At 46.3% G+C, this 15259-nt stretch overlaps 1 protein-coding gene and 1 pseudogene across 1 annotated transcript in view; one reads left to right on the top strand and one right to left on the bottom strand.

The window, feature by feature from the left end:
- The window catches only part of GAD2 (glutamate decarboxylase 2), an 86316-nt gene extending 73337 nt beyond the window's left edge, over positions 1 to 12979 (bottom strand). The window contains exons 1-6 of the mRNA XM_078450332.2: positions 11929 to 12979; positions 11165 to 11224; positions 10839 to 10988; positions 9625 to 9858; positions 4902 to 4992; positions 4236 to 4348 (exon numbers count right to left, since the gene is read on the bottom strand). Of these exons, the coding sequence (XP_078306458.1) occupies positions 4236 to 4348; positions 4902 to 4992; positions 9625 to 9858; positions 10839 to 10988; positions 11165 to 11224; positions 11929 to 12004 (724 nt within the window). The 5' untranslated portion in view covers positions 12005 to 12979. The remainder of the gene's footprint in view (positions 1 to 4235; positions 4349 to 4901; positions 4993 to 9624; positions 9859 to 10838; positions 10989 to 11164; positions 11225 to 11928) is intronic.
- Positions 915 to 1354, top strand: LOC144616834 (large ribosomal subunit protein eL32 pseudogene; annotated as a pseudogene).
- Positions 12980 to 15259: the final 2280 nt, after the last annotated feature.

The raw sequence follows: 15259 nt of genomic DNA, 5'->3' as shown, positions 1-15259 counted from the left end.
GAGGAGCAGAGGGCTCTTTATATCAAAATGAATGGCCCACATAGGGCCACAATTTTTGCCTCATGAACCCTGGGCTCTGATGCAAGCAGGCAGGCTGGCACAGAGCAGTCAGTACCCAGATCCTGGCTCTGTGCTCCATCAGAATAAGGGAAATTTCTACCTCTTCTGAACCCCAGAGACACAGGGCAAGCAAAATCCAGGTCAGGCCTTCTCTGAACAGACACCTTGTCTGAAAGGCTGAGTGCGTAGGATGCTGCTGGGCAAGGGATCAGCTATTAAAGGAAATTCTACTCTAGCGTGTGGTTTCTCCGTCTTGGCACTTGATGGTATTTTGGCTGGATAACTGCTTGTGGTGGGGGCTGTCCTGTGCCCTGGGGATGTATGTGGCAGCATCTCTGGTTACTACCTGCCAGGTGCTGGTAGCACTACACACCCCACCACCAAATTGTGACAATCAAAAACTTCTCGGGGCGCCTAGGTGGCTCAGTTGGTTAAACGTCTGGCTCTTAATTTCGGCTCGGGTCACGATCTCAACGGTTGTGAGATCGAGCCCTGCATCAAGCTCTGCGCTGAGCGTGGAACCTGCTTGAGATTCTCTCTCTCCCCCTCTGCCCCTCCCTGCTTGCATGCATGTGTGCGCTCTCTCTTTCAAAATAAATAAATAAATAAATAAACTTAAAAAAACCTTCTCCATTCTTTGCCAAGTGTTGCCTGGGGGTACAATAGCCTCCATGGGAGAAGCACTGCCCTAGTTCTTGTCAGAGAGGCTGGGGAGAAAGGAGGCCAGAAGGAGAAGGGAAAGGTGAACACAAAGAAAGTGTGTCACACAGCACAGTTACTCAAGAAGCTTCCAGCTTTGCTTTCCCACTCCTCATTTTGCCACTCAGTTATTCTCTAAAGATCCAGTATCCCTACTCTTCGTCCTCTGCCATCTCTTACTTGGCATCATGGCTGCCTTCGGACTTCTGGTGAAGCCCAAGATTGTTAAAAAGATGACCACGAAGTTTATCAGGCACCAGTCAGACTGATGTGTCAAAATTAAGTACAACTGGCAGAACCCTAGAGGCATTGACAACAGGATGTGCAGAAGATTCAAGGGCCAGATCTTGATGGCCAACGTTGGCTATGGAAGCAACAAGAAAACAAAGCACATGCTGGCCAGTGGTTCCAGAAGTTCCTAGTCCACAGCATCAAGAAGCTTGAATTGTGGCTGATGTGCAACAAATCTTACTGTGCAGAGATTGCTCACAATGCCTCCTCCAAGAGCCACAGAGCTGTTGTGGAAAGAGCAGCCCAGCTGGCCCTCAGAGTCACCAACCCCGATGCCAGGCTGCACAGCGAAGAAAATGAATAGACTGCTTATGTGCACATCGTATTAGTGTTAATAATACCATAAAACTAAAAGAAAAAAAATCCAGTAGGTCTGAGAGAAAGGAAGAGGATTCTGGGCCACTAGACAGAGCAGACTGCTTTGTGCAGCCCAGGCAGGAGGATGGATGCGTCTTCCAGAGAAAGGATGCAAATACAAGCTCTGAAACATCAGGAAAATCCCGTTAGACAGGAAAAGGTTTGTGACTAAGCCATGATTTCCCTTTCTTCTCCTTCAGCCTTTGTGACTTGCTGAGCAGTGAGGAATACTCCAGGTCTCTTTGGTTCCCAGATGTGATATCACATTAACAGATTTCTTCTAGACATCCCAAAGAACTTTCCATGAAGCATAAATCCTCTGTTGTTATAGATGGAGGTGTAAGGTAAACTGAGCTGAGTTATATATTCAAGTCACAGATCTAACTCTTTGTGTTTAGTCCTGGGCAACAAGACCTTCAGATCTCAGGCCCATAAGATGTATGATTTTCCCTGTTCCTACCTTTTAAATTGTAAGACCCTTTACCCCAGGAATGAGCCTGGATGCTACCCAGAAAGGCATCCATTAGCAAGTGAGGATGCTATAATCCCTCTCTCTCGGTAATGGCTTGTAGAAAGCAGGGCAGAAACAGTTTGCCAATGGCCTTTACTTCTGACCCCTTCCCATTCTGCAATGTCTACATTATATTTAGCATATGGCATCTGTGGCTTCCATGTTGGCATGGGAGCATATGGATCTTTAGCATCCAGGGAAGGAGCCTCATGATCAAGGTTAAGTCTTTTTACTTGATCATTTGGTCACGTAGAAAGACTGACCAAATGATCAGGTGTCCCGTGATGGGGGTGTCCATACCTGGCTTAGCAGAGCTGCGGAAGAGGATTCTTTCTCTGGGTGTATATTTTCTGGAGTGGGTGGGCTCCAAGACCAGCTAAATTAGGCCTGGCCCAAGCCCCCTTAGCCAATTTTTCAGGGTCAACAGGAACAACTGTTCTTCCCACTCCCAGGGACCGTTAAAAGAGAGCCCAGGGTTCTCAATCACACACCAACCTCATAAGAGGAAGAAGAATAGAGGTAGAAACGATGTTGATCTCTGAACACTACCTAATTCCTCATGAAAAATACCTTACGAGCATCAGTTCCAGAGAATGATGACAAAATTCCCTCAATAGGGAATGGTTTTCCAAAGGAAAACTAAGTCCTCTACAAAATAAAGGCTAGCTTAAAATTCATCACAACTGGTGTTCAATGAAAAAAAAAAGAAGGCTAATTTTCCCTTCCATTTAACTAACATGTTTTCCTTCTGCACCTGAAAAATTGTGAGGTATTTTTAAAATCATAAAATATAATAGCAGATCTGAGCTTGTGGGTAAAGCTGCTTAATTTAAGCCCTATCCTTGAGGCCTCTGTTGCTTGTTTATTTCTTCTTTCAACCTGTTCTTTATTTTCTCTCTTCCTCATCATCCACTTGTCTTGGCAGGTTTGCTGCAGGGACATCTTGATGTGGCTTTTGCTGGGCCTGACATAATGGCAGGTGTGGCTTTGACCCCCCCAGCAGGGCCAATCTCAGTGTACTGAGTGTATGCCCCCTTCTGATGACCCTCTCCTGCCACTGATTAGGTGACAGTCTGCACACCAGGTTTATTTTCCATGGGTCAGTGACTCTCTCCCCATTGCCTTTCTAACTTCTATTTCTTCCTGCATCAAACCAAGGTCACACACAGATCTGGAATGAAGGGCAAAGCTTTTTGTGTCAGGTTGATTCTCTTGGCTGGAAGAGGTGTAGATAATGGAGCTTAGAATCCAATGGCTGGTGATAAAAGTAGGATGGAAAAGACTGAATGGTATGATAAAGAAGGAAAAAGAAACCTCTTGAAGAAATCATCACCCTCTGTTTCAGCTTTAAGAAATGGTTTCCCAGGGGCGCCTGGGTGGTTCAGTTGGTTAAGTGGCCAACTTTGGCTCAGGTCATGAGCTCGCAGTTCATGAGTTCAAGCCCTACGTCAGGCTCTGTGCTGACAGCTCAGAGCCTGGAGCCTGCTTCAGATTCTGTGTCTCCCTCTCTCTCTGCCCCTCCCCTGCTCATGCTTTATCTCTCTGTCTCTCAAAAAAAAAAAAATTAAAAAAAAATGATTTCCCGGAAACAAATATAATATAAAACGGGGGGGGGGGGGGAGGGTACAAAACAGAAGAGACTCATAAATATGGAGAACAAACTGAGGGTTACGGGAGGGGTTGTGGGAGGGGGGATGGGCTAAATGGGTAAGAGGCACTAAGGAATCTACTCCTGAAATCATTGTCACACTATATGCTAACTAATTTGGATGTAAATTTAAAAAAAATAAAAATAAAACAAGTTAATAAAAAAAAATGGTTTCCCAAGCCACTCTCTACCCTCCTTGAAATTAGTATGAATCAGCTTCTCTGGTTGTTACTTGAAAGGGACAGGGTACACAGGCTCTGTTACAGAGATCTGCCTCGTAATGCATCCTGAAACAGGATGCTTTATTAAACGAGGCTACCCTTTCACTAATTGTGGGAAGTTTCAGAGAGCGAATTCCCTTATTAGGAATCTTTATTCCTTTGTTCCACATGATCCATACATCTTCTGTGTAGGATTACAGTAGGAGTACTGGCTAAATGTCATCCCTGTTCATTCTCTTTCTGAACACAAATAACTATTGCTCAAGCATGAGGTAGTTGCTTGGAAGCATGGTCAGTGGTCATGTATAGTCACACTCATTCTTTTGATCAACATAACTCATTTAACCTAAGCAGAAACACAGACTAGGTATTTAATTGTTCCTAGGTTCATAATGAGGCATTGCATATCAGAAGAAAAACCACAAAGAAAGGTTGAAATATCACATACCAGGAGAAAATATCCCATCTCCGGAGCCCCCAGGCCAGCCAATGATTTCTCTCATTTTTTTCAGCGTGACATATTCCAAGAGCACAAATACTGGAGCAATTTCATAGGTGAACCTGAAATGCAGTAATGGTCACATTTTATGCATGTAACTCAAAGAAATAATTCATCGTCACAACACGTATAGAACTACTGTATTTCCTTTTTCAAGCCCTACATTCACCCAAGTTTTGATTATAGCATTAAGCAGACAGAAAATTACATCTTCTAAAGGACTGCTCATTTTCCTATATTCCTAAAGTTAGGAGCTTCAATTATTGGCTTAATGCCTAAGGGTCACTTATCAAATGAATAAACAAAAAACATTGCCGAGTAATTCTATTTAAAAAAACAGCATCTGGTCCCATTTCTCTTTCATATTATATATAATTATAAATCCCAAATGCCAAAAAAAGTGCCTTTTGTGTTTGAAAAATGTTGTATAGCTTTGATTGCATGAAAGATGTATCAGGACTTCAGTTAGATTGAACACCCCTATACTTCTGAAGTTGATATCCCTATTTTAGGAGCTAATCGATAAAAAAAGATTTTCACAGGAGAGGCTGAATAAAGACTATGAAATCTCGCTAATAATTATCTTGGATTAAGCAAAACACATTAACTACTCACATATTCGTGTTTGCTGTTGATGTCAGCCAGTCTGCTGCTAATCCAACCATATCTAGTCCCGTGGAAAGTTGATTGAAGTACCTGGGATGCCCTGAAGAAAACAGAGTACCAGAATCAGGACTGCACCAAGTGAAAATAAATGCCTCTCAAACACATGATTTCTCTAGCTAAAGAACCCTGAAAGATCCTTCAGTAATAGGAAATCTGTATTCAGAAACCCAACATGTGTGTGTGCGTGCACATGTGCGTGCGCGCACACACACACACACACACACACACACACACACACACACACCCCAAAGGAGCATTTCATGTAACGAGACAGACTATTTTGGGTTATGGTGTTTCTTAAAACACACTCTAAAAATCTTCCTCTGAACGTTATCCTATAAAAAAATAACAAATGTGGTTTGCCATGTGGATGCTAGTTTACCTCCTAGCATCCCTTCAGTGTATTTACAAACTAAAATGCTAGTACAATCCAAAGCTATTCTTGTTTGCACGCATGCTGCTGAAAATCCTTTTTTTGTTGTTGAAGTTGTTCTGGGAATCAGTCATACCATGACATCCGCCAGGCATGCCAACATTCATAATAATATCCGTGACAAATGGCTGATGATTACAAAAGACAAGGCAAAAATGAGAAAATAGGACACTGTTGAATGATTTGCCCTGGATTCAAAAGGTGATGATTGCCTAAAGATGGCATGGACAAATCTAATTCTTGTCAATTCTTTTCTGTCCAAATATTTGATTATAAACAACAGAACTTCTTCATAGTTGTGATTTAAAATAAAGCTGAATACAGTCAGCATCACTGTGTTGTCAACAAGATACGTAAAGATATATTCAATGGACGGATGAGTCCATTAGCAAGGCTTATCTAATTAACTTCTAGATTTCTCTAAAACTCTCTACAGGAGTTGACATCTGAATACTCCTGAGGCCATTATTTAAAATGTGGTGGTAAATACCCCGTCAGAATTCCATTCCTTGTCTTGCCCCATAAAAGCCTATCTCTAAATCTGCGATTTGTTTGGCAGCCCACATTTTGGAAGATTATCAATTATGGAAATAGCATCTGATAAAAAGGCATCCGCCACTTATTGGACATCTGTCTGAAGCCTGGGGATGACAGTCTCTCCAGCCAGTATGGGCAAAACAAGATAAAGGAAGGCAATGAGGAAAGCAGGGACAAAAGTCAACACAGAGCTTATCTCTAGTACTGGAGTGCTCCCTTATCAGCCGCGGGCATGTGGCTAGACAATTAGACACTGAGAAAAGATAGGGGCTGGGAAAGGGCACACTTCAAAGACACTGGGATTTGTGTGGCTCTCACTCATTCTCCAGCATTGTTTTGCCTCCCTGTGGCACGGTGCCCTTCTACCTTTTCGCTCCTTACCAGGCCCTCTGCAGCTGACCCCGTCAGTTTATGCATCTGCAGAAAGTGAGAAAGCCCCTTTGCTGCTGCCGGGCGCTGTCTGGAACAACCCTCTCCTGTCTCTGCCTCATTGACTCCCCATTTCATTAAAGCTCACAGCTGAAGTCACAGCCGCTTCTCCCCTCCGGATGCCCCTTCATTTTCTCTTTCCCTGAGCCATTTCTTTAAAGTGAGGAAAATAATAACGATTAGCAAATCAATCCGTTAATCTACTCTCCCAATTCATATGCATTTTCTGGATGAATCTGGTGTCCATTATCACACACTGTTTAACTCTCTAGAAACTTTGGCATGACAACCTCCGCATAAAATGGAGAGAAATTTCAAGGTGCATGTGGGTTCCCAGGGTATCAAAAGGTCAATTCATCCTGATGACTGCCTTTGGAAAACTGTGAAACAAGTTTGATGTTTCAAGCTTGACTCTTTTCTCCTATATTTTTTTGACCTTGGTCTCCCATTTCACTTGAATCTCTCCTCCTCAAAATTTTCATTCATTGATAGTGATGCCAGGTTAGAACAACGTGTTCTCTTGATTTCTGCAGAAGTATGCTACAGAAATATTCTATTTGCTCTCTTCCTGTGACCCCTGAAGGCTGCTAGGCAATCCAGGCAGGGCTTTTGGAAAGAAAGGGTGTAAAAGTACCGCCTGGGAGGCTGCCAGCTGTCCCTGTGCATGCCTTCCGCGGCTGCCACCACCCCCACCGGGCCCGGAATCGGTGGCCACACGCAGTCGCAGCCAGGGAGGCAGTGAGGGGGGAATGTGAGATTAGAGCTGCTGGCGCCTCTGGAATGCTCCAGCTGGGAAGGATGTGCAGGCTATGGGAGCCACCGGCCCCAGGCAGCTCAAACCCTCTCGTCCACAATCAGATGGGGAGGGCCCCAAAGTCGGTCCAAACTGCTCTCCTGGTACCTGCAGCGCACACCCAAGGACGGCCTCATTTATTGATGCTTCAATTTCTTTGTCTGATGGTTCCTTAGAAAGACTCAAGACAACATTAACCCTTGCACTCCCCAACCACCACCACCACCACCAAGTCCAATGACCCCTGAAAATCTTAATTATTCCAGAATTCTATTATTCTCTGCAGTTTTCAGTTTTCTGTTCCAACAGTTCCTACAGGGGTAATTTTAAAAACACATGAAGACTTCATTTGAAAGTATTTCCCCACTGGCTCTCATGCCTCTCCATGCTTGGAGGCCAGGTGGAAATTAGATTAAGGACTCTCAGTAGAAAGCAGGTGATAACATATTTTATAAAAGCATCTCCTGAGGTACACTAAAATGCCTAACAGTCATAGGGATGGTAACTATTTTACAGACCCTAAATATTACTAGCTGTCAAATACCAGGTATAGCATAAAAACCTGTAAATTTGCAAGTCAAAAAAAGAGGAGGTGACCAGTGTTAATTCTTTGAAATTCTATTTGGGAGTGAAATGGGAAGACCAGAAGACTACATCTGCTATAAGTAATTATTGATATTGATGCTTAGAAATTCAACTTCATCATATTTTCCTCTGAACTTTAAATGCATTAGATCTCCACTTGACCAACAGTTTCAAAAGCATTATGGCAAAATCTAAATATTGAATTGGTCCATCTTCTCCTGACACTAACTGAAACATTGACCGAATGATGACTTTCACTGATTTGCAATCCCCATGGTCTTAACTCTTTAAATTGCTTTTCAGACATCACCAGCTTTTAAGGATGAAGATGTAAAACACTTTTATAGGTACGTTTTGGTTTGGTAGCAATAAAAATAATAGGGAGCAGCCTACTATTAAGATATTTAAATATTAGGTTAGGGAATAGGTCAACCAAAAATGAATTAAAAGCACTATTCATATTTGCACCTGCAGATACATAAAAAGCTGGGAAGAGGAACATTTTTAATGCCTAGTATATACACATTCTGTGGATTCTCTGTGAACATAACTGAGAATGAGACCTAATAAGCCTTCAAAATTCATATCCCACAGACCGAGTGTGATAGAAATCACCAGGTTAAATTCCTTTCCCTAGTATCTGGTTCCAAGTCTACAGCCTCACAAAAGTAGATACTAATAATACGGTAAATCGATTTCCCAAGGCTTCTTCTCTGCATACTTTCCCTCTCGGTTGGTATACCGAATGCAAAAACAAAAACAAAAACAGTAGCTTAAAGCCACACAGCAAACACTCTTAAAATGTTTGTTGTTGATTAGAGTAACACCAATAATTAATTAACCAAAAAATTTGCAACATAAAAAGATCAAGTTCCTGTGGTAATTAATATTCATGTGACATTTTTATTTGCTAGCAGAGCTTTTTAAGGTTACATATCAATTTAGATCCACAAGGTATTCTTCCCCTCCTGAAAGTCATTCGTACTTATTTTTATTGCTTTAATGAAGTGTAGTGCCATCATGCATCAGCATGATTAGAGACAATGCAGGAAGAGAAGGGGTAATCACGATTGGGAGAGATGACTAGCGACTTTGTGTAGACAAAATGAAAGCTTAGAACGTGCCCAAATAAACATTACACCTGGGACTACAAAATGGATAAAGTGTGAAGAATACTGTGAAAAAGCAATAAATACAAAATACATTTTAAAATAAGGATATCTGATTCCCCTCCCCCACCCACTTTCTTTTTTTATATACGGAATGGCTGAGAAGCACACATCCTTATATAACATGGCTGAATTGTTGTGCTAGTTTGTATTGTGTTTTCTTTTGTGTACATTTCTTTAAAAATAGAGAAATCCTGGGGTTCAAATATGAAGTCCTGGACATTTGAGACAATGCCAAAATATTATCCCTCTGTTTCAGTGATTATATGGGATGGTTTGTCCAATGCCTGACCATTCTTATGCCATGGAAATTACAAGCACTCCTCTAGTATTTGGGCTTTTGTTTGGATCATGCCTTTTGAGCTTCCATTTCCATATTCCCTTTCTTTCTCCATTTTGAGTCACTTCTACTGGCCTCTGCTGACAAATGGTTGCTTCTACATCAGTGGTTAATCTCCGTGGCCCAATACGTGCAATGTAAAATCTGATGATTTATACTTAATACATTTATAATGTTTCTGACGTTATCAACTTCAGAAGCATTAACATTAATAGTAAAGGGTACCTTTCTTTGTTTTATATCGTTCTAATAATGACTTTTTTTAGTGATGAAAATAACTTTGCAAATTTGAAAATACCAGTAACACCATCAAACAGAAAAATGTTTATATAAAAATAAAAATTGTAAAAGAAAAAAGAGCTTTATTATTTTTGATTGGACAATACCTGTTTTTATTGCATATTTTAGAGTCGTTTGGCAATGCATCAAAATTTCCTCCAAATTTTGTGGTTGGTCTGCCAATTCCCAGTTATACTCTTGCAGGAGCTCATTAGGGTAATGAAAATCAATCACTTTGGTTGATCTGTCGAAACTTTTCACCACATACTGAAGCAAAATGCCCATTACATCTTGCAGAAACGCCAAAGTGGGCCTTTCTCCATCACAGGCTGGCAGCAGGTCTAAAGAATGGAATCAAAATGTCACATTTTAATTTTATCGTGAAAATGTCCAGGCAAGATCTTGATTCGGCAATTTCTCTTTGGCCTGAGAGATTTTGTGTTAAAAAAAAAAATCTTCAGGAAACGCAGAGCATTTTCTTTAAAAGGGAGGTATTTTTTAACGATAAAGGAATAAGAGAAATTGCGATTTCTCCCACACCCCAAATTAATCCTTGTATTTCAACCCATGACGTATTTGCTTTCTTTTTTTAAAAAGGAGTGTGCCTCCATTCATCTATTGCAGAGGGGTTTGTCCTAAATGTTGTATCTGAGTAAATCATCTTAAGTGGTTATGGAAATACGTCACATCAGAAATGTTTGAGGAATGCCTTTGGGCAACTCAGACAAAGTGGAGCATGCAATGTTAAGGTCTCTGGCCTATTACGTTAGCTCGGTATTTCCTAAGTCTGTGTGTGTGTGTGTGTGTGTGTGTGTGTGCGCGCGCGCGCGCGCGCGCATGTTTAGGTGACTGGGTGGGTAAACGCAAGGAACTAAAACCTTGCGCAGGTCTCACCTGAATAGAATAGTTCCCCTGTGAAACTGCAGCTACGAATTACTCTTTCGATCTAAAGACCTAGAAAGTCTCAGCAATTCCGAACGGGAAACGAAGTCCTATCGGTTTCAGTCGCACCAAGAAGCCGACCTCGAGGTCCAGCGCTCGAGGGGGCCTCTGCCAGCCGCAGACCCGAAGGCAGCACTGGAGCATGAACGCCGAGGCTCTAGAATCCCCTCGTAACGCCCGCGCCCAGCGCCACGTAGAGGCCGGGTCTGGGTTCAGGCCCGTCGTATCTCGCTTTCAGCTGAAGATTCTTGCGAAGTCCGCCCCTTCCCTGCCTCTCCACGCCTCGGGTCAGGCCCCTGGCACTGAGTCCCTTCTGGCTGCGGTGGGTGGGACCGAGCCAGGGGCCGTGGTATTCGGGGGCCCCGCGAGGCGCCTTTACCTGTTGCGTGTAGAAACGCATAGTTGACATCCGCTTTGGGGCAGCTGCAAGGCTTCTGGTTACAGGCACAGGTGGCCTTCCGGGAGGTGGCCCGCGCGGGCTGGCTCCCTCCACTCTCTGCTGGCTTCTCTGAATCCCCGTAGAGCAGGGCTAGGCAAGGACAGGGAGCGCGTTGGTCAGCCGCCCGCCTGGCCCGGCTGCATCGCCCCTGCCCACTCCCAGCCAGGAAACCTCCACTCCGCTGTTGGGGATGCAGAGGTGAGAAGGTGACATTGCCCCCGCGAGACTGGCCTTGTCCGATTCCCTCCCCCGGCACTTGCACTCACCGCACAGCTTGTTTCCGATGCCGCCCGTGAACTTCTGGGCCACCTGACACCAGGCTCTCGCTGCAAGGAAAGACAGGCAGGAGGACAGCGAGTCAGAAAGACAACTGCAGACGGACGTGTGAAATTTCGTTCTGTGGGAACAACGGCAATAAGCCCGGGGTCCGGAAAGGTGCTGCCTGGGGCTCCGCACAAAGGGCGGGTGCAGGAGAGGTGCGGGAGCCTGGTGGCCCGGCCCAGCCCGACCTTAGGGTCGCTGATTTGTTTCCAAGAGAAGCCCATACTTCAGCCCTTTTACACTTGCCTTCCAGGTGCCAATAGGTTCGGCCAAACTCCCCTTTCCTGCCTTGGTCCGGCGAGTTTTCCTAGATACCGAAGCTGTCCGTTGGCTCTCCTTCCAGACCAAGAATTCTCTTTTCCATTTATTTTTCCTTTTCCCACAGCCACTCTATCCCTCTACAGGGTCCAGACACCAAGATGGTGGCAGTGCCCCAGGCCCACGGAATTCGGTGTCGAGGGGACGGGTCTGTGTTTGGGGAGCTCTCCCAGACTTCATTGAAAAGGGCTTGTGATTCTTTGGGTGTCTTTCCAAGGGATAAGGGCCCGTGGGGTTTTGGTCTCTTGGGCCATCAGGGATCTACACCGAGAGCAGGGTGAAGTGTCCCAAGTTTCCTGTTGCAGGTGGATAAACCGCTCCCGTCTTCCCTAGCCCCGCAAACCCCAGTCCACCCGCAAAGCTCGCCTGCTGCAGGCCCCGGTATCCCTACCTGTGCCGGGGTTCTCGGGATCCCCGGAGCCATCTTCAGACCCGAAGGACCAAAAGCCTGAGCCTGGAGTTGCCATCAGCGCCGTGAGACTGGAGCAAGTCGCCTCCGAGTGCGAACTGTCAGCAAGCTGCCCTCGGCTCGGCCCTGAGCGCGCGTGCGTGCGTGAGTGTGGCGGGAGGAGGGCACCGCGCGGGGACCCGCGCAGCCGTGCGGCAGAGGGTGGGTGTCACACTGGGACAGGAAACGTGCGTGTGTGTGCGTGTGTGTGTGTGTGTGGGGGGGGGGGAGATTAGGGTTTAGAGACGTGGCAACTCTCTGAAAGCTGAGGTTGAATAGGGAAGGAGACCAAAGGGTCCGCGCAGCCAGGGTATGGGAAAGCGCCGAGCACCCGACTGCATTTGAAGGAGAAGGAGTCCAACCCGGATGGATGAGGGGGCGGCGGAGAGAAAAAAATGGGAGAGGGAGGATGAGAGGCAGACAGCGCGAACGCACTGGAGTCAGAGCGTGTGGGTGGGAGGCGTGCGGGCGAGCCCCTGGGGAGCGCGAGGCTGGGGGCAGGCGGGCAGTCCCCACGGGCCCGGGTGCGCTGTCCAGAGTGCTAACGCTGCTGCCTGTGCGCTGGCTTCAGCGAGGCGGAGAGGGTGGCCCGATGAGTCTCATAGAAGCATCGATTGGCGTTTTGTTTGAGGTCTGGCTCCTGCTGCCGGGAAGGAGGCACGATTTCCGCGCCGCTTTCCTGCAAGACGGTGCTGAGGTCGCTGTGACCTCGAGAGCCTCGGCGGCTGGGCTGGAATCACGAGCGGTTCGTGAGCTTGGGGAGGGGACGGTGGGGGAAGGGCGCCTATGTACTGAAGGGCCCATTTCGGCTCCTTAGGCTAGACTGACGCCTTCCTACTGAGCCGCGCGGCGGTCCGGAGCGCGTCATTCCTGTGCTTCGGAGAGCGCAGTCGCCGGGCCCACCGTCCAGGATCTGACTGACTGATGGGAGAAAGACTGCTGATTGAGACAATTGAAATCAATGCAGGAGCCTATCACCGAGGACCTCGGGTTGGGGAAAAAAATAATAAAAGGAATGGAAACTTCTTGGAGGGGAACGAGGGAGAGCAACTAGCGTCGTCAGCATTGACGGCTGATGGGGGATGGGATCGGGTCGTTTGGTGACCTTGGCCTGCGGAGGCGTGGAAGGTTTTGCTGCTTTCGTGTGACCAGAATCGATATGTGCGTGGGAGACCTGCATAGAGTTTCCAACTAGGCAATCTGAGCTTTCCAAATCCGAGGCGGAAAGAAGGCATCGCCTGCTGGGCCCTCGAGTCAGCGGGTCTCAAATCAATGATCTGTCCATCCCACCTCCGAAAATCTAAATGATACCGGGCAATTGGAGGTGGGGGGAGGGCGAGATTCACTCTTTCTGAGGCCTGGTGAGAAGGGCTTTCTTCTTTCCCTAGAAAGTCAGAATCTCTCCTCTCTTACAATATCCTTTCTCTAAAAGCTGTTAAACAAAGGGAAGGCGTCCTGAGAGTTTGGGCCGCGTTGAGTTTGCGTTGCTTCCCCTTGATAGCGGAGGTCAGAGTCAAGTACACCTTGCGGGCTCCTGGGCTCTCAGAGAGAGTGCGAGGAAGACCCTGGTGGGGAAGGGTTGCATCCCGCCTTCTGCCGCGTGCATTCCCTTGGGCGAGCGTTATTCATTTCCACTCTGTTCATAAGCCCTTATTTCTCTGACTTCCTGAGTCAAGTTATTAAAGCTGCTGCCGAAGCAGAGACTCATCCTCAGTCTTGGCTCCCTCCCCTCGACCCTCACTTAAGGGCGTCGTGGGGCCCAAGGTGGCCGCATACAAGCCCAAATCCTGTGTCCCCGGACACGCGGGGGCCTGGTAAATTATTTCCATGAAGCTTTGTCTTCTCACGTGCTCGAGCCGGGAGGAGTAGTAGGATCTACATCGCGGCCTCGGAGCGGTGTCTGGGAAGGGCGCTGGCCAGGTCCTGCGGTAGGCTTGGCGCAAAGCCCTAGGTGCTGAGAAGCCTGAATCCGGCTGCCAGTGCTTGGTGGGCGTGAACCCCGGTCTCAGTCTGGCCCCTCCGTCCGGCACCCTTGGCTTCAGTGGACCCAGGTAACAACGCCAGGGTGTAAAGCCTTCCTGGTTCGGCCGTATGCGCACGGGCAGGGAAGCTCCGCAGCTCTCGCTCCAGCAGCGCAGATGCGAGTCGGAGAGACTAGTTCTTTGTTTAAATCCACACCAAATCCTGCTAATGTTTTGCTTCAACCCACCAGGCTGGGGTTGCAGAACTATTCTGCTATGGATAAGTGGTCGAAAACATAAAGATTCTTTAAAACAAGCGTTCAAAACACAAATCTTCAAGGAAGAAACGGATTAAAATACAAGGCGGGTAGAAACCACAACACCTGGATTTAACTTTTTTTTTTTTTTTTTTAACGAGACTTAAAATCCTGCTGTTTAAACTCAATTAAATCCCGCAGCTCTGGAGTACTTTGAATCTAATGGTGGTATTTACATTTTTTTATTTAACACACCCTACTTCAAATGCACTCAGGGATCTGATTTGTCTTTCCTTAACGTGGTCCCTCCCTAGACGGCAATTTGCTTCATAAAGACTTTCATTTCGCAAAGGAGCCCACTCCCCCCACTCTTGGGTTTGGCGTTGGAGATAACAAAAGAGCTCGGGGAGGTAATAATTACAGTCATTAGTTCACAAAGGAGGCAGCCACCGAATGGGAAGGGGAGGCAGCCAGCGTTCAGGGGAAAAGCTTTCGCAGCCTCTTCCTCAAATAGGGGGTGGGTTGGGGTGGGGGTGGGGGGATAAACCCAGGCTCCAGAGGATACCCTCCCGGGCAGGTTTCCTCGGTTGACCTATTTCTTGTCCGTGGTTTACCCAGAGATCGCATTGCAGGCCTACCAGTGAAGAATGTCTGGTACAATTTTTCCCTTGTGTCTTCCCAGTGCCTAAATGTCGAAGGACAGAAAGAAAAAAAGAAAAAAAGGAAAAAAAAAAAAAAAAAAAGAAAGAAAAGGAGATGTAAAAAAAGGGAGAAAGAAAAAGAGAAAACAAAGAAACACAAAAGGAAAGGAGAAATAAAAACACTGAAACCTTTCACTAAGCGTTTCCCATTCCTTTAATCTCACTTAAAAAGTGGGTGGGGAGTTTAGGGAGGGAGCCTACTGCCTCCCAATCCAGAACCGAAGGGCCGGACTGCCAGGGCTCTGGTCTACACAGGCCACTTCAAAAGCTTTAAGAAGGGGCCTGGTAGCGACGCGGAGCTCAGCTTTGCCCCCCAAGGGCTTTGTGGTGGTAGGTGGTAGGTGGATGGGTAGGT

The sequence above is a fragment of the Panthera onca genome, chromosome B4, assembly GCF_046562875.1.
Source record: "Panthera onca isolate mPanOnc1 chromosome B4, mPanOnc1 haplotype 2, whole genome shotgun sequence".
In the NCBI taxonomy this organism is placed as follows: domain Eukaryota; kingdom Metazoa; phylum Chordata; class Mammalia; order Carnivora; family Felidae; genus Panthera; species Panthera onca.
Note: the sequence above shows the minus strand (reverse complement) of the source record. Positions and strands in the feature narration are given on the sequence as shown.